Consider the following 18143-nt stretch of genomic DNA (forward strand, 5'->3'; position numbering starts at 1 on the left):
ATGACGGTCTTGGACGACAGAAAGGAGAGGGGAATGTCGGATGCGGCTCTCGCAAAACTGAGGCTCCAGCACATCGCCAACCGGCCGCAATACATGAATGCGTAAGATGGCTTGGTCGTTCCGTTTTGTGTTATTTGAGTGTGTGCTCACTGGGCTATGTTCGAAAGCTAGCTGGTATCCCTACAATTTTTATTTCCCATTGAACTCTCTGAAGCTTGTAAACCTTTTGCTGGTTCCATTTTATGGGGCGGGTGCTCTGCTCCCTTGCTTCTTTCGTCTAAGATAAACTAGTGACGCTCTTGACGGGTGCGTGCTTGATGGAACTTTAGTTGGCGTCGCATGGACGCGGATACGAAGAACTCGATGGCAACTTTGAGAACAAAGATGAGGGACAGAGATGAAACTATTGGAGAGTACTTGACAGGAAAGGGAGAGAGAAGTAGTTACGGCATAAACTATAGAACACAGACGTCACGCCGTATCCGTACCCAACAACAATTGACTTGGATCCGCGTCGTCGCTATGGATCTCTCGAGAGTCTCCGCACGGTCCTGGCTTGCCGTGCAAAAGAACTACTAATCAGTTCGTATCGATGTCAGAATTTCTAGTCTTTTCGGAGAAAAACAGACCCACGCACACGCGTAGTATGAGTATAACGCACACTGACGATTGATTAAGCGCGTGGCACATGCAACTCCATGCACGGAGAAATTCCTTGGCCGTGGTGCAGCAATTTTGGTGAACGCGGGAAGCCATTTATATTTTTACACTAGACTAGAGAAGAGAACAGGAGCAAGCTAGAGCCAAAACTGGAAATGTGGAATCGTCCCGGCAGGAAAAGGGAGTGTGGAATCGTGTGTGATCTCTTGTTCTTCTGGCGCAGGTCTACTGGTGGACTGGCCCGTCAAATCAGTTGCTGTCAAATAAACGTTCACCGGTGCAATGACATGCTCAAGTACCACCGATTGTATGGGAAATATCGAGTGCTCCGAGCTATTGGATGATACGCTGCTACGGGGCTGCATGGTGCGTCAGATCTCAGATAAAGGGGTAGGATCAAGTCACTAATGCATTTACACATGGCCCCATGGAACATTTACGTTTTGCCTCTAGAATGTAACGTGTCTTCGCAAAAAAGGCCTATAAGATTATTCAGATCGCCTCCAAAAGAAAACTGGCATCTTGCAGCCTTCAGGTCGCCATCAAAATTTCTAGTACAGAATGCAATGCCCTATGATCACTGGAACAGAAGCACTTCAAAAGAAAGGAAGCACTTTGTAGTACGGAATACAAAATTTTACGGTTGCATCAAGAACCCATTTTTCATTCATTTGAATCAAAAGATCACAGAAGCACTTCTCTCTCTCAAAAAAAAGAAGATCACAAAAGCAATTCAAAAAAAAAATGGTGCACCATATACTGTCATCTTTGTCTTGGAATTAGCATGACCTCAATACTTATATTTACAAAAGTATCATTTAGTTCACAAATTTATACATAGCTAAATGGAGCAACTTCAGTACACATCACTTTCATGAGTCCTTATTCTCCTTCTACTTCATCCAATGGTGGGCACAAATGGCACACATACATGATAAAATCAAGCATTAGAATCTAAATAAGCCTTACAAAATAATAATGCAACATTAAATATGGAAAAAATGTAACACTTTTTTTATGGAAAATATGTAGTGTTCAGTTAGACATGTTAGGATAGGAAGCAACAATCAACATTGTATTACCGCTAGATTTCAAGATTAGACGCCAGAACTGACTTAGCAAGATGTTGTAACCGGTGACTAAGTAAGAACTTCGTCCATATTGCAGCAAGCATTCTGATTCTGCAAAAAATAAATACTGATGCATATAATAAACTTTACCATCGCTGAGACTTCATTGCCAACCTAAAATTCTCATTACCAGAATTAGATGTAGTTGTATTTGCACAAATATTTCACTTATTTCATTTGTTGGGCATTGCATGCAACAGCTGGAGGCAATTGGACAGGCACCGGTATCGGACATGGATTGCGTCCGCGTCCCACCACCACGCGCCAATTTGTACGTATCTTTTGCACCATGCTTAAGACCGTGAGCTAATAATTAATTAAGCTTCTGTCCAACCGCGTTCGGGCTACCAGGGGAGCAAGCTAAGCATTTATTCTAAACTGAGAGAAGGTTCTAACTTCAAGTCGGGTCGCCGCCGATGGCGACGGGCTCAAGTCGTGGAGAAAATTCATTATTTGACACTATCTTAAAATCTGCTTCTTTATTTAACACTGAAAAAGTTTTTTTCCCTATTTGACACAAGTTTTAAATTTTATTTTTTATATGACATTTTCGTCCATTTTGAGCCTAAATGACATCTGAAAAGACTCTTTTGTCCCTCATATGGTATGTGTGTGGGGGGCAATAGCGCGCACACACAGCATCAGTGCGAGGGCAGAAACACACACGCAACAACACATACACATGCACCAACACACAACGCACGTGCACACACGCGCAACAACGCGCGCGCGCGTGCACACACACATACACACACACGCAGGCAGCACATAGGCACACAACCGCACACACACGCGCGCGCACGTACACACGTAGTAGCAAACACACGCAGCAGCACACACGCAGGCAGCACATAGGCACACAACAGCACACACATACACGCACGCACGTACACACGCTGCAGCAAACACACACGCAGCAGCAAACACACAGGCAGCAGCGCACATGCACATACACATGCAGCAGCAGCACACATGTGCGCGTGCACCCACACACGCAACAGCACACGCGCGCGTGTACACACATATCACATGAAGGGCAAAATCGTCTTTTCAGGTGTCATTTAGGCTCCAAATGGACAAAAATGTCGTATAGGGAATAAAATTTAGGACTAGTGTCAAATAGAAAAGAAAAACTTTTCCAGTATCAAATAAGGAATCAAATTTTAAGACAGTATCAAATAAGGAATTTTTCTCCAAGTCGTGCCTCCTACCTCAGACGTCAAGAGCGACGTGGTGTACACGTGACGCACCTTGCTGCTATCTGCCAGTAGTAGTACTCCATCCATAGAATAAAAGGCCAAAAATCCACGGAACCGAGCCACATCCACAGCCAATTCCCGAGCTCTTCCGAGTGACTGAATCCATTCCACATCTCATCACGCCCATCGTTTCACAATTCGCACAGACGCGCCAACTCTCGTTGAGCCAGCCCATAACGCATTTGCCTCGCGCCCATGGTCTCGTCAATGAAGCACTGCAGATATCAGGCCGAGGTGCCATTGTCCCTCTCGCTCTCCCTCGGCGCCGTGACTGGACGGAACAAGAAGACACGCCGCAGTGCAGACGGCGAGTTCGTGTGCAAGACGTGCAGCCGCTCCTTCCCGTCGTTCCAGGCGTTGGGCGGACACCGGACAAGCCACCTGCGCGGCCGCCACGGGCTCGCGCTCGGACTCGCCGCCGGGACCGATCTGCCGGCGACCAAGAAGGCCACGGAGCAGAAGCAGGCGCACCAGTGCCACGTCTGCGGGCTCGAGTTCGAGATGGGGCAGGCGCTGGGCGGCCACATGCGTCGGCACCGCGAGCAGGAGGCCGCCACCACGGCGCATGCGCCTCCCGTTCTGCTACAGCTCTTCGTCTAGCTCTAGCTTGTTCGATATGGATACACATCAAGTGCGGGTTTACTCGTTCATCTATATGCCGTTGGTCTTGGTTCATTCTTTCATTTTTCTACGCTTATGTAAATATTTACGACTCGTTTATTCGTTTATTATATATATAGAGACTATATGGGCGTTGATTTCTGGAACATGGTTCCACGGAACCCCTTATGAATAATCCATTATGAAAAAAACACTAAAAAAATTAGGATCCTGATAAGTGCTGAATGTCAGATACAAGCATATATATGACAATTCAGAACATTTTTAACACCAAGTTTAATGACGTGAGGATGACAACTTTAGTTGCCAAGTATGAGAGCTTTCATGCTTTAATTTATTTTTGCCAGAAAATTGCCGTGTGACACTGAAAATTGCCACAAAACATCAGCGCCAGAGTGCCACACACCTGACTTGTGAGACTAATTATTTGGGAAAATTTAAAATACCTGATATATTTTTCGTAACGTACATGGTCAACTGATATACTCGCATATGAAGTTTCATGAAGAAATGACATTTGTGGTAATCTCGAATATTTTTTGGCATCTCCCGAAAAAAAGATTATTTTTTGGTAAAATCAAAGCTATATTCGGAAACACTATCCGAAGCTATTTTCTTCACTATGGAACACCCAGGTGTCATTTCAGTAGGGATTTTCCCTACTATAGTTGGTCAAAAAAAGTTTGATACCCAAAAATTTTAGGTTTCTTAAAAAGATTCCTAGTTATGTTTTAAAAAACTAATTATTCACATTGATGTGTGTGGAACGATAGTCACCTATATGTATATGTTTTTTCTTGCGGGTGACCTATATGTATATGTTACATTGTTTTTTCCAGAGACTATATATGTTACACTGCCCAAGTTAAGTATCCGGCGTGCACGCATGCGTATCCAAAGACCCGTGCAAACCAACATGTATTTTGTTAGTTAAGCATCAATCTCTTCTTCCTACATGCACTATATTTCCTAAAAAGATAACTCTATTTCTCTATTCAGAGACATCACAAACAACCAATCTCTCTATTTTTTCTCTGCAGAGGCAACATAGCACAGATTTAGCATGTGATTATGTTATTAACTGAGGACGAATTAATTTCATTTAATTAGATGCTTCAATGTAACCTTCTTTAATTAGTGCAATCTTCTTTAATGCAAAGGTGCTTAGGCTGGTCATAGTGGGGAGTAACTTAGACTAGTGTCATATGCATGACACTATTCTAAGTTACTACCTTCATAATGCAAAGTAACATAATACTAGTATCATATGTGGCCTCATTTAATAGCTTGTAGACTCATGTTGTCTTGGAAATCGCTATGTTACAGTAACATATTATGTTACTACTAGTATCATATACTTGCCACATAAGCAAAAAATTCTTGAGGTGCGCTATGTTACTACCTAAGTTACTCCCACTATGACTACCCTTAGATGAGGTGCTAAGTATATTAAATGGCTTAGCAACTCAAGTCCTCAATGCAAAGGTGCTAAGCTTTATGCATTTAATTAGTTGTAGACCTAGAATTGTGCTTCCACCTAGGTACACGTGTTTAGCACCGTTTCTTCCCAGGGCCATCATACTACTCTCTCTTCTTAATTAGCATGCCACATCAGATTTTTTGCTTAGTTAGCAATCTTAGCACCTGTACAAGATGAAGCATTGGGAGGGGCCTAAGGGCATCTCTAAAGGTTTGTATGTTAGCTTGTTGGTAAAATATGTCATATCATCAACCAACACCTTAACATATAACAACTTCAATAGCTTGTATCTAGTTTGTCTAATAGGATATGAGATAATAAATAAGGTGCTCTTACATGGTACATTGGAGCTTGTGCAAGGGGTGTTGGTTCAGGTAGTACATATAAATTCCTCTCTTCCCTCATTTATTGTATGACACATCATCAAAAATTCTATGTGGCAAAGTCTATCGATAACTATCTTACAACCATTGAAGATGTCCTAAGAGGTTGATTAGACAATAAAGGGATTGTCTTAACTGGGGCATGTATTTTTGGCCTTTTTTTAGCAAAACGTATTTTTGGCCGCGAACTTCTTTTTTAACTATATGCAGCCAATTGACGTGCGGCCCAGACGGCTCGGTTCAAATTGGATATATATAAAATAAGCTCCTTGACCTTGACAAGAACACGGGCTGGATGAGTTGGTTGTGTCCCATGGCAACTTTCTCACTACACCAAAGATTGAGTCCTGGTATTGACAAAATATTTTTTTGGTGTTTCGGGGTTGCAGAACGATGTATGAAAAAAAAATAGAGCTGTCGTTCGGATGAGAAAAAGAAAAAAATGGATGTTCGGATGATACAGGAGCAATGAGAAAATGGAAGGACAGGAAAGGAACGCTGCAGCAAACAAAGGATTTGAAAAAAAACGGGGGAATGTGTAGGAACTTCCGTTCGGATGATACAGGAGAAATGAGAAAATGGAGGGACAGGAAAGGAACGCTGTGGCAAACAAAGGATTTGAAAAAAAACGGGAGAATGCATAGGAACTTCCGTTTGGATGATACAGGAGAAATGGAGGAATTTGTTTTTTTTTTTGCGAGGAAATAGAGGAATTTGTACTGTTCTCTTTATGGTCACAACTTGACAAGGAAATTTTTTTATTGCCATGCACACCAATCTTTGCGTCTGAACTCAGATAGAGACACCCATGGTAGCATTATTTTATTCAGATATTAGTGTGCAATAGCTAGCCCCACACGCTAGAACCAGCAGGACGCCTCGGTCTTCCATGAAAACAATCGATCGCGGTGGATGTTTACATTCCAGAGGAACCCACACGGTAAGCGAATAATTCCTATGAAATACTGTAGGCGTTTCCTTCATTCCGGATGCTAGGAAGGAAAATAATCCTACGCGAAAAACATCTATTGAAATTCCTGCACATTTCCTACGAACCGAATGTGGCCTTATTCTTCCCTGTTAACTGATTGACCATTGAATTTGATTACGTCAACAATAAAAGAGATCATCAATAAGAATCAATCATAATTTAATTATGTTCTGATTCACTTTAACAAACAATATGCGCAGTGAAGAGTGGCCGTAGTGTCTCAATCAATCCTACCGTAGACGGTATCCCCCATCGGAAGAAAGAAGAAAAAGAGATTGGTCATCACTAGCTAGGTCACGGTAGATCACTTAAACTTTTCTCTGTAAAAATGTTAATTATGGTGGATGAAGTATCAAACTTTTCTTCCGTGCTCTTTCGCAAAAAAAGTTAATATAGACTACATACAAAGCAAAATAAATGAATCTATGCTCTAAGATACGTCTATATTCACCCATAAGTGGTCCATATTCAAATCTCTGAAAAGACATATATTTACGGAATGGAGGGAGTAAAAATAATATGTATGCATCTCACGCAAGACTGAATGATCTTGGCCATTCAAAGATCTTTTCCCCGGCCCTAGAACCTTCCGCCGTCCAAAGTCTTTGGAAGCTAGACAGCTGCGCGCCGCCACGCGCCTTGTGGCGTGACATCTGACGCCACTCCGCACCACACGTTCGGCGGCGCTACGCACGACCGAAATATCCGGGAGCTCGATCCTATCCGTCACGTCGCGAACGTCAAGGTGGCTTCGAACGATTGGTCCACAGACGCCAGAGGTAGGGCAGCCCCCACCAGCTCGGCACACACGTAAGCTCCATCCGCAGCAACACGCACGCCACCTATATATAAGTGGACCGTCTCTCCGTCTCCCCTGCCGACCCATCCATCCATTCTTCCTTCTCCAGACACAACTCCCCAGCAGCACAAAAGAGCTTCGATCCACATCTACGCCGATCCATCCATCAGATCATTAAGACGAGCAGCAAATCCATGGGAGCGGGGATGAAGCGCGCGAGGGAGGAGGAGCCAGCTGTGTCGCTGGCGCTCTCTCTCAGCACAGACTCCTCGACGTCCACCACCACCTCGGCCGACTCGACCGGTGCGCTGGCGAAGGCGGCCGCAAAGAAGAGGGCACGGCGGGGGAGGGTGGTGGCCACTTCGGGGGAGGGAGAGTTCGTCTGCAAGACTTGCGGCCGGGCCTTCGAGACGTTCCAGGGGCTGGGCGGGCACCGGACCAGCCACCTCCGTGGCCGCCACGGGCTGGAGCTCGGCGTAGGCGTCGCCAGGGCCATCACGGAGCAGAAAAGGCAAGAGGAAAAGCAGCAGCACGACTGCCACATCTGCGGGCTGGGCTTCGAGACGGGCCAGGCGCTCGGCGGCCACATGCGGCGGCACCGCGAGGAGATGGCGCTCGACCGGTGGGTCGCGCTGTCGAATCAGGAGGCGGGGCACCAGGCCCCCGCCGACCGGCTACCGGTCTTGCTTGAGCTGTTCGTCTAGCCTGCTAGCTGGATCTCAGTGCTTGATAGTGGATCTCAATGCTTGTTTGTACATGTCTTTAGAATCAGATAGGCTCATTATTGTTCAACGTTGTATAGAGTACGTTTTTCCGGGTTAGCGTTCCCGTCCTTGCTGGATCTTTGCTTTGGATCGGTCCCTTTTTTAACCGATAGATGGATGAGAGATTTACATGCACCTTTTCTTTACATGCACGGTAATCTTGTATACATAGTGAAAATACATTCGTTTGTTCCTAATGCAATTGACAGATTCTTCCACTCAGATTGTTCCTCTATGAATTTGTTTTTGTTCACAACCATTGTACTCCTGTTTAGTTCACTGAAGTATTGATCTAAATGCTTTTACATTTCTTTAGAGAGGAAGTACATATGATAAGTCCAGGACGGAGCCTCCGTCTGTAAAATTCTGCAATATAGACGACCTTCACAACTTAGACAACTTCTCAACATTTACACTGATTCGTTTGCTCGTTGGGGTTGAGGACGAGGGCACGGATCCTTGCAGAGCGATGTGGGGACCGAGGGGAACGCCAAGGCAGCTGCAGGATCTCCCGTATCCCCTTCTTCCTCCTCGGTCTTACTTCCTCTTCATCGTCCAGCACAATCGGCATCTCCCGCATCCCCGGTGATGGCCATCCCTGCATCCAGCTTCGGGCCAGGGGATGCCTGAATCTTTATATCATTCATTTCCACCACTGGACCGGATCCGCAGATTCTGCCTCCTCTATAGCTCGAAGCACGATTTCTATCAGTTATTTCCTCTAGATAGGCCAACTCCCTGGTCATCGCCATCGCCGCCTGGCCAACTTCAACGCGTCTCCCCCCGCTATCTTCGCCGTGCGTGCCTCCCATTCCGCCATCGAGACCAGGACGGATCAGAGATCTGTAGCGAAACACAACAAGCTCAAGGGTAATCGTCTTGGTTCTCTTTGTTTGCAGCGGAGATGTCGAAATGCTCGCGAGCAAAACCGAAGAACCATGGTCTTCCACTAGAGGTTTGATGGTGAGTAAATGCAATCTCGATAATGGTGCATGCCATCTCGCGCCACCACCTCCATCCCAGTTCGATCCGTGTACCTCCTCAATATCACCGAGTAAATTGAAAGCGTCCAAATGGCACATAATTGTACCTCATCACCCTCCGCTATCCACTCTCCTTCGTGTCTTGCGCGATCATCGACATGGCCTCGCTCATCGAGAAGAACTAGCCGCGGTGAATCAATTTGCCGGAGAAGAGTACCATGTCGATCGATGAGTTGCTCTCCGCCATGAGGTCGGAGACGAAGAGCATCGACCAGGGCATATCGCATGCCATCTTCATGCAGCTTTTCGGCCCAAGGATGAGGATCGCCGGGTAAAAGCGGCCTAGCTAGCTGCGACTCGGCTAAATACTACATCCATTCCAAAATAATTGAAGTTCGGTTTTGTCTTAAGTCAAATTTATAAGTTTATTAAGTTCTTGAAATATATTAGCATCTTCTTTATGAATTATGCTTCCGTATTATGTGCACTTGGTGTTGTAGATCTTGGTACTGCATCTATTTGTAGAGTTGATCAAACTTAAGGAAGTTTGTGATAACACAAATGTAGAACTTTAATTAGTTTGGAACGCACACACAGTGCAGAGCTTGAAGTCTTTTTACCGTAGACCGTGTTGACACTCTTGCAAAGAAATGAAGTTTAATTAAATACTTTCTCTGTAAATTAACATAAAAGCGTTTAGATCACTAATTTTTGTGAAGGGAAACAGGGAGTACTTTTACTTTTAGTAAAACCAGGTCTGTGCAACGTCTCATCGGTCATGTTCAAAAAATACTACTCCCTCCATTCCACAATGTAGTGCTTTCTCTATCAACGTGCTTCAACTTTGACCGTAAATTTAACTATCAAGACTGATTGCGGCGGGAGCAAAAATTATATCAGTGAATTCGTATTCGAAAAAAGTTTTCAATTATATAATTTTTTCTCCTGCCGCAGTTGGTCTCGTTGGTTAAACTTATGATCAAAGTTAAACCTCGGAAAGCGCGGACGCACTATATTTTAGAATGGAGGAAGTATTATTTACTCATCGGTCATCAATGTGTTTTCCCATCATCAAATTCTAGGAACAACTTTGCGTATACGGACGGGCAGCCTGGATTCATCTAGAGAAGGGCAGGGCCCAAACCGGCCGGTACTGTACGCGGTTTTGCCAGGGCACCATCCAGCGCTCTCGAGAGAGACGTACGCATATCCAAGTTGTCATCTACTCCCTTTCTTTTAAAATAAATGACCCAACTTTGTACTAAAGTGCGAAGCCGACACAACCTAATAGCCGGGGTTCGGGTCAATGGATTACTCCTGTACACAGCTTCACAGCTCTGTTCCATACTTGCATTCGACGCGTCGCAGGGGCCGCGTTTTCTTCGCTGTTCCCTACAGCATATGCTGCCATTTCAACTGCAAGCTACTCGATTTATTTGCTTGTTCGTGCAGGCTAGATATCTGTCCCATTTGCTGCCATTTTAAATCTGTAAAGGCAGTGAGCTGGTGTGCGGGGCTCTTGCACTCAAAAAGATGGCCCAAGGGGCCTGCATGTGCTGATGTGCATGCTACATGGCACCGCGTAGACAGCAGGAGTGTGTGTGCTGACTTTACCTAGTCGTGGCGGAGGGCATCTTCAATGCAAATTCATAAAACGGACACTGTATTTTGTGTGCACGTGTTCGCATGCGTCTGTAAAAAATGACATGGGAGCAGGTCATCCAACCATGCCCGCAAACATTTAAAAGTGCAATTGACAAACAGGACGATTTTCATGCAAACACAATGAAATTCACTTAAGTCCGGACATAAAATGGACGTGTTGGTGGACGTGGGGGTGTGGCCACCACCTAACGCTCGCAAAGGCGCCACTCCGCTTCCTCCGGCACCATGCGGAGGGTCGCCATGATGAACGCCGACCAAGGGCCGGGAAGCCTTGCCCTTGCTCCTGCCACCGGTCGCGGTGTCGGTCTCACTGAGATACCACTCCTCGCCGATCTTAGCAAGCTCCCCATCAAAGCGGCGGCGTCACCGCACGGTCGTCTAGTGGTCAGCAACCGGGCGAGGGCCCAGACCTTCACGAGGTCGGGGTCCGCGCGAACCCAGGCGGGTGCCTTGTGGGACTTGGTGTATGCGGCGCATCGCTCCTGCTGTGCCGCCTCCCTGTCCGCCCTCTCGTCGGACGACATGATGCTCTGCGACGGCAAAGAGCTGCTGCCGCCACGACCATCGATGTAGTACAGGAGGTGCCTGCGCGCCTTCGGGATCGCCGAGGACACCTCCTCCTTCACGTGGTGCCCGATTTGGATGCCGCGGGGTGTGGGGAGGGCGCCGGATCCACCTTGTTCGGGTAATATGGTTTAGTTGTTCCCTTTTGTGCTATTCGAGTCGGTGCTTGCATATCTATCTTTGTAAGCTGGTATCCCCAGTCGATTTATTTTTCTTTCTACTCTCTCGACGTCGTAAATTTTTGCCGGATCCTTTTTATGTGGCTTTATATAATATAAATCCAGGTGTTCCCTACGACTTTCATCTAAAAAAAACTAGTGACATGCCTGATCGGTGCATGATGGCCCCTAGAGTTTGTGTTGCATGGGCTCGAATATGAGGAACTTGACGACAACTTTGAGAAGAAAGGAGAGGGGCAGAGGGACACTAATGAGACTATAGGAGAGTGATGACGTGGAAGGGAGAGAGATGTATGTCATAAGCTCTAGAACATGGACTCATGCCAATGGCAGTTGACTTGGATCGGCGTCTTCGCTATGGATCTCTCGAGAGTCTCCGCATGGTCATGGCTTGCCGTGCAAAAGAACTAATTTAGCGCGTATTTCTGTTAGCTAGTCAGAATATGTAGTCATTTCCGTGAAAAACAAGCACATGCACACTCGGACGAGTGTAATGCATGCACACTGACGGTCGTTGAAGCGCGTGGCGCATGTGCCATCACGGAGAAATTCCATAGCTGCATGTGGTGCAGTAATTTAGGCGGACGCGGCAAGCCATTTTTGGACTGGAGAAGAGGAGCAAGAGCCAAAACTGGAAATTTGGAACCGTCCCGGCAAATGAGACGAAGGAAATGTGGAATCGTATGCACACTCTCATTCTTCTGGCGAAAGAATTGTCGTTGACTAGAAGGGTTGTGGGCGCTTTGATGCGTCGTTGATGTTATTGAATTTTTTTAATTTATTTATTTCATCTATTTTAAAATATAAGGTGTATTTGTTTTTTGAAAAGTCAAACCTATGTAAGTTGACCACATTTCAGTAGAAATATATGGCTTTTTGATACACCATGAATGAATTTTTACATTTTATTTAGCTAATATTATGGATGTCGATATTTTTGGCTCTGGACTTTATCAAAGTTAAAGAAATTTGACTTCTTAATAAACTAATACTCCCTCTGTAAACTAATATAAGAGCGTTTAGATCAATAACGTAGTGTTCGAAACGCGCTTATATTAGTTTATGGAGGGAGTACCTTGTATTTGGGAACGAAGTGAGTATTTGGTTTGGTTAGTGGAAAAGACAATGGAGTGTGTTTTCCTTTTTATCATATAACGCGGTGTTTTGGTGGGCCTTTCGTGGTGTGATTTATCAATGCAATGAAAAAGCTCTAAAATTAGAGAGCATAGTGAATTAAAATAAATAAGAGATTGTTGACCCGGTGAAAATCGATGACCCATTTCTAAATTGGTGACCTCAATTGAATGAGAGGCCTTCATTTCTAGTGTTATAGAGGATTGATCCGTCAGATCGGTGCCGATCAACATAAAGTTCGCCGGTGCATGCAGCTACAAATACCCAACTAAAACGGACATGGACCGTGAGCAAGCAAATTATGGTTCCGTCCCATTTCGCTGGCCTTTCCTTCCACATGCACGTAACCGCGTGAGCTAGCAAGCTAAGCAATTACACTAAGCTGACGTACGCGAGCAGAGAAGGTTCTATCTTTGCAGACCGGACGCTTTAGCCAAGTCGCCGCCGATCGCGAAGTGCGCGCGGGCTCCAAGTCGTCGTCAAGCCAGACGTACGGGGGTCCGTCTACAAGCGATGTACCTGGTGACTACTACTCCACTATAAAAGCCTAACCCGGCACGATCCGAGCCATCCACAGCCAATTCCGAGCTCTTCAGAGTGACTGAATCCATCTCTCGTCTCCTACTCCAACGTTCCGCACAGAACTAGCTACGAACTAACTCTTGTTGAGCTCACCGTCTAGCCGCGACATGGTTTCGTCAATGAAGCAGTACAGAGATGAGGCCGATGCACCATCGTCCCTCTCCCTCTCGCTCTCCCTCGGCGCCGTGGCCGACCGCAGCAGCAAGAAGATGCGCCGCGGCGGCGCGGACGGCGAGTTCGTGTGCAAGACGTGCGGCCGCTCGTTCCCGTCGTTCCAGGCGCTGGGCGGGCACCGGACAAGCCACCTCCGTGGCCGCCACGGCCTCGCGCTCGGCCTCACTTCCGGGCCGGGGACCAAGAAGACCACGGACGAGAAGCGGGCGCACCAGTGCCACGTCTGCGGGCTGGAGTTCGAGATGGGGCAGGCGCTCGGTGGCCACATGCGCCGGCACCGCGAGCAGGAGTCTGCCACCACGGCGCAGGCGCCGCCCGTTCTGCTCCAGCTCTTCGTCTAGCGTTAGCTCCACTGGTGTCCTTCCGATATGGATAGACATCCAGTGCAGGTGTACGTGTACTGCTTCACCTGTGTCTGTGCGCGCGATTGGATTGGTACATTTGCCGCACACTAGTACTAGGTGTTGATCGATCGCTGGTTCATTCCTTCATTCTGACGTACATGTACATATTTTGGGACCTGTTCATTCGTTCATTATGGAGACTATATACTTCCTCCGTCCGGAAATACTTGTTCGAGAAATGGATGTATCTAGATGTATTTTAGTTCTAGATACATTCATTTATATTCATTTCTATGACAAGTATTTCTGGACGAAGGGAGTATATGTTACATTGGTTCGTTCGTTATTTTGTTCCAACTGAGTCGCCTACGAGTTGAGTCGATCAACCCTGATAAATAACCCGGCGAGGACGAGTTCCATGTGCGATATTTTTCTTTGAAAGAGGGTCTTTGACTCACTCGTTGAACAACTCACTTGCTACCATCTCCAAGTGTTTGCACGGAATGGCAAAATACACTTGGGCCTCCACGTCATGAAGTAGTGGCAACAACATTTCATCAAATGTGTAGACATTTGAATAACATGCAAAAGCCAAAAACTCTAATTATATTAGAAACAATTGCGTATCTCCACCTAGATTTGGGCCTTAAGTCGTGCACTCGTCACAACAAACCAGTTTTACAACGATGTTTTTTTATATATACTTGTTCATGCAGGGACGTTAAAATCCACGTAGACCGTCAACCGGTGCGGCTCAGGAGCTACATGTTTTGCTCGAGTTGTTTTTTGTCTGGTTTTTACAAGTATACATGTATTTATAGAAATGCCGTATCTATGGAAGCAATAATTGTGTGTACGTACACAAGTTATAACTCTTCTAGGGTCCTTGATCCCAAGTAATGCGGGAAATGGGGGAAGGGGATCCGGGGTTGATAAGAAAGGAATCATGTCATGTGGAATCACCGGGAGTGTAGAGTTGCTAGGCCTCTCAATGTAACTAATGCTTGTTGTGCTTGTGGTAATGATAATCAACAATACATTGAATCATCTGCGGAAAATATACTAGTGTTCCAACAAAGAGAAGAGGACTGAGCAAAGAGTAGGCGGCAATTTCTCTTTGGGCGAAAGTTGGTGTATGTGATTGGAAGCTAGGTTTTGATTGTGGATAACTTATTGATTACGTATGTGGAACATGGAAAGGTCATACGAAGCACTAAGTTTGTTATGAGTTGGTAGGGGCAGACCTTTTTGTGACTCCTTGAAAAATAGGAAGTGTGAATGATGTGATGTGATGATGCAATGGAGCAACAGTTCTGTTGTTTGGGTTTAGTAGGAGGTAGGTTGGGGTAAGAGGTGTGTCAGGAGGCAAGTCGGGGTAACAAGACAAATAAGGTTGTCTATCAAGGTGTGCTCGGGAGAGGGGGGACACATGCAAAAAAAAGGAGCTAAACGTGCTACCGAACTTGTGTGTCCCAGCATTTGTTCGAGAGGGGGACAGTAGAAACAATGTATCTCACAAAAGAACGATGTACACGTCCTCTTCCATAAACTAGATGATACCCCGCACGTTGTTGCGGGAACATTTTACAACATATTTCAATGTGATTCATTGTATGAAACATGAATATTTGAAGTAATAATATAAAAGGCTAAAACAAAAATGATATAACTTATTATGTTGATTACTATATAGTTGTTAAATATATTTTAAATATATATACCATAATAGAATGAAAATTCTCATGTATGTTTGCATATTGAGATGAGTTTTTTTTCCGTGCATGTCATGATGAAGTGGCATGCTTGCATGTTGAGATACTATGGTAGTGAGGGTGGACCTTTTCTCATGCATGTTGTGGGATGATGTGGCATGCTTGCATGTTGAGAGAAATAGTTAGTGGGGGCTAGCTATTTAGATATAGAAGATAAGAAGGGTCATCAGTGAAAGTTTAGTGACATTCTCATTCACTTTAACAAATACTATTATGGAAATATCACAGCTGAGGAAGTTTGATTGCGGCGTCGCGGTTCACAATAGCTAGATCGTAACCCCGCATAAGAGAAAAAAGATCGATCTGAACAAGCCAGAGCCAGCATCGCTCCATATGTCATGGCAAATTACCTAACCTTTTCTTTCCTGGTCGAGCACATACTGGTAGCGTACACACTACATAAGTCTGAAATACCCTGCACGATCAAAGATCTTTTAATGGACGCTAGAATGTTACGGACCCCTCCAGTCCGCACGCTCATGCTCGTGCCACCCTCCAACTTTTATTTTTGTGAAAAGGTGCCACCAAAGAACTCTAGAACCCGGTCTATTTTATTCGTGTTTAATGGATTAATTATCGAATCTGATTACATTCGTAGTTAGAAGATTGTCAATAAAAATCAATCACAATTTTATCAAGTTCTCATTCGCTTTACCAAATATTATGCCTAATGGAGTGTCAGTGTCTCAGTCAATGCCAGGCGGATAACTTCCGTCAGAAGAGAACGTCGGACATACCACCTAACCTTGTTTCTCTGTAAAAAAGGTACCCCCTCCAAGTCAAATTAATTGTCAGTGTATAGAGGCTGCGTCATTGGACATTGTGTATAGTGGTTGCGACGATTAATTGACAATCGGAGAGAGTATCAAAATTTTTCTTTAGACTAATCACAGGGGGGAGTAACTTAGAGTAGTAACATGCATATGTTACTAGTAACATATGTGTGTGTCATGCATCACTTTATTTATTAGGTTATAGACTCATCTTTTCTTGATATGTGTGATGTTACAGTAACTAGCTATGTTACTACATGTCTTTTTTTCATTAATTACATGCCACATTATCTATTTTGTCTAAATAAATGTGATGTTACCATCTATGCTACTTCCACTATGGGTAGTCTTAGAAGAACTAAACGTACCAAACTCTTTTTCGTTTCCGCGAATTCAAAATGTACCAAACTTGTATACGAACACCAGTGTTGCAGTAGTACGTGGTGTGATCTTAAAAAAGTACTAGTTGTGTGTACGTGTGGCGTAGACAAATCTGAATGATCCTGTACGATCCAAAGATCCTCTCAGATTCTAGAACGTTCCAGACCCTTCCGTTGTCACTCTCACGCGCCGTCCAAGTCCGAGCCAAGCAGAGGCGCGCCGCCACGCGCCTTGTGGCGTGACAGGTGACGCCACTCCGCACCACACGTTCGCCGCCGGTCGACCGCGCTACGTACGACCACAAATATCCCCATCGAACTCGATCCCATGCGTCACGTCGCGAATGTCGCGGTGGCATCGAGGGATTGGTCCACACAAGCACAAACGTAAGCTCCGCCCGCAGCAACACGCACTCCACCACCTACTGCCCACACAGCCTATATATATAACTGCGGCCGCCTCCTTCCCACAGACCAACAACACAAACGAGCATCAATCCAAATCCACAGGCGGCTCCAGCAGATCATTTATACGAGCAGCAAATCCATCCATGGGGGCGGGAATGAAGCACGCGAGGGAGGAGGAGGTACTGTCGCTGGCGCTGTCGCTGAGGACGGACTCCTCGACGTCGTCGGCCGACTCGGCCGGTGCACCGGCCAGGAAGAGGGCGCGGCGGGGAAGAGTGGTGGCCACGTCGGGGGAAGGGGAGTTCGTGTGCAAGACGTGCGGCCGCGCCTTTACGACGTTCCAGGCGCTCGGCGGCCACCGGACCAGCCACCTCCGGGGGCGCCACGGGCTGGAGCTCGGCGTCGGGGTCGCCAGGGCCATCAAGGAGCGGCAAAGGCAGGAGGACAAGTAGCAGCACGATTGCCACATCTGCGGGCTGGGCTTCGAGACCGGCCAGGCGCTCGGAGGCCACATGCGCCGGCACCGCGAGGAGATGGCGCTCAGCGGCGCCATCGACCGGTGGGTCGCTCTGTCGGAGCAGGAGACTGGGCACCAGGCCGCCGCCCACCGGCCGCCGGTCTTGCTCGAGCTGTTCGTCTAGGGTCTTTAGAATCAGATAGGTTCATTGTTCGACCTTGTACAGAGTGTATTTTTGGTGATTAGCGTTTCTGTTCTTGCTGGATAAATCTGCTTTGGATCGGTCCCTTTGTTAACCGATTGACTGGAGATTTACATGCACAGATGTGCTTGTATTATTGTGTACATAATCAAGGCAAATTCATTTGTTCGAAATGCAATTGACAGATTCTTGCACTCGGATTGTTGTTCTATGACTATGCTGTTGTTCAGCTCCATTGTTTATCATAATTTCAAGCCTCGGTTTGTAACTTCAGATTGTCTCAACATTGACAGTACACAGATGTCCGGAGTATTAATTGGATCACAATAGCTAAAGGTCAGTCAACTGATTTTTGGATTTGGGCCGGTCCATTTTGAGAAGGAAAAAGAAAGCGTTGGAGACGGCGAGGCTGCACGGGAGCACGGCAATAGGTGGCAGG

General features: G+C 46.0%; 4 protein-coding genes across 4 annotated transcripts; all 4 read left to right on the forward strand.

The window, feature by feature from the left end:
- The first annotated feature begins 3244 nt into the window (after window positions 1–3244).
- On the forward strand, window positions 3245–3649 carry LOC119298316 (zinc finger protein ZAT8-like). Its single transcript, XM_037575765.1, has one exon. It carries the CDS (start codon window positions 3245–3247, stop codon window positions 3647–3649), a length of 405 nt encoding a protein of 134 aa, XP_037431662.1.
- A 3764-nt stretch (window positions 3650–7413) lies between these two features.
- Window positions 7414–8288, forward strand: LOC119298317 (zinc finger protein ZAT8-like). Its single transcript, XM_037575766.1, has one exon. It carries the CDS (start codon window positions 7518–7520, stop codon window positions 8025–8027), a length of 510 nt encoding a protein of 169 aa, XP_037431663.1. The 5' UTR covers window positions 7414–7517; the 3' UTR covers window positions 8028–8288.
- A 4931-nt stretch (window positions 8289–13219) lies between these two features.
- Window positions 13220–13903, forward strand: LOC119298319 (zinc finger protein ZAT8-like). Its single transcript, XM_037575767.1, has one exon. It carries the CDS (start codon window positions 13302–13304, stop codon window positions 13707–13709), a length of 408 nt encoding a protein of 135 aa, XP_037431664.1. The 5' UTR covers window positions 13220–13301; the 3' UTR covers window positions 13710–13903.
- Window positions 13904–17130: 3227 nt separating this feature from the next.
- On the forward strand, window positions 17131–17852 carry LOC119298320 (zinc finger protein 1-like). The gene has a single exon (XM_037575768.1). It carries the CDS (start codon window positions 17189–17191, stop codon window positions 17495–17497), a length of 309 nt encoding a protein of 102 aa, XP_037431665.1. The 5' UTR covers window positions 17131–17188; the 3' UTR covers window positions 17498–17852.
- Window positions 17853–18143: the final 291 nt, after the last annotated feature.

This window comes from Triticum dicoccoides, chromosome 5A, assembly GCF_002162155.2.
Source record: "Triticum dicoccoides isolate Atlit2015 ecotype Zavitan chromosome 5A, WEW_v2.0, whole genome shotgun sequence".
In the NCBI taxonomy this organism is placed as follows: Eukaryota; Viridiplantae; Streptophyta; class Magnoliopsida; order Poales; family Poaceae; genus Triticum; species Triticum dicoccoides.

Excerpts from the sequence above, each read along its gene's own strand:
- LOC119298320 (XM_037575768.1), top strand. The coding sequence starts at position 17,189 with ATGGGGGCGGGAATGAAGCACGCGAGGGAGGAGGAGGTACTGTCGCTG.
- LOC119298316 (XM_037575765.1), top strand. The coding sequence starts at position 3,245 with ATGGTCTCGTCAATGAAGCACTGCAGATATCAGGCCGAGGTGCCATTG.
- LOC119298317 (XM_037575766.1), top strand. The coding sequence starts at position 7,518 with ATGGGAGCGGGGATGAAGCGCGCGAGGGAGGAGGAGCCAGCTGTGTCG.
- LOC119298319 (XM_037575767.1), top strand. The coding sequence starts at position 13,302 with ATGGTTTCGTCAATGAAGCAGTACAGAGATGAGGCCGATGCACCATCG.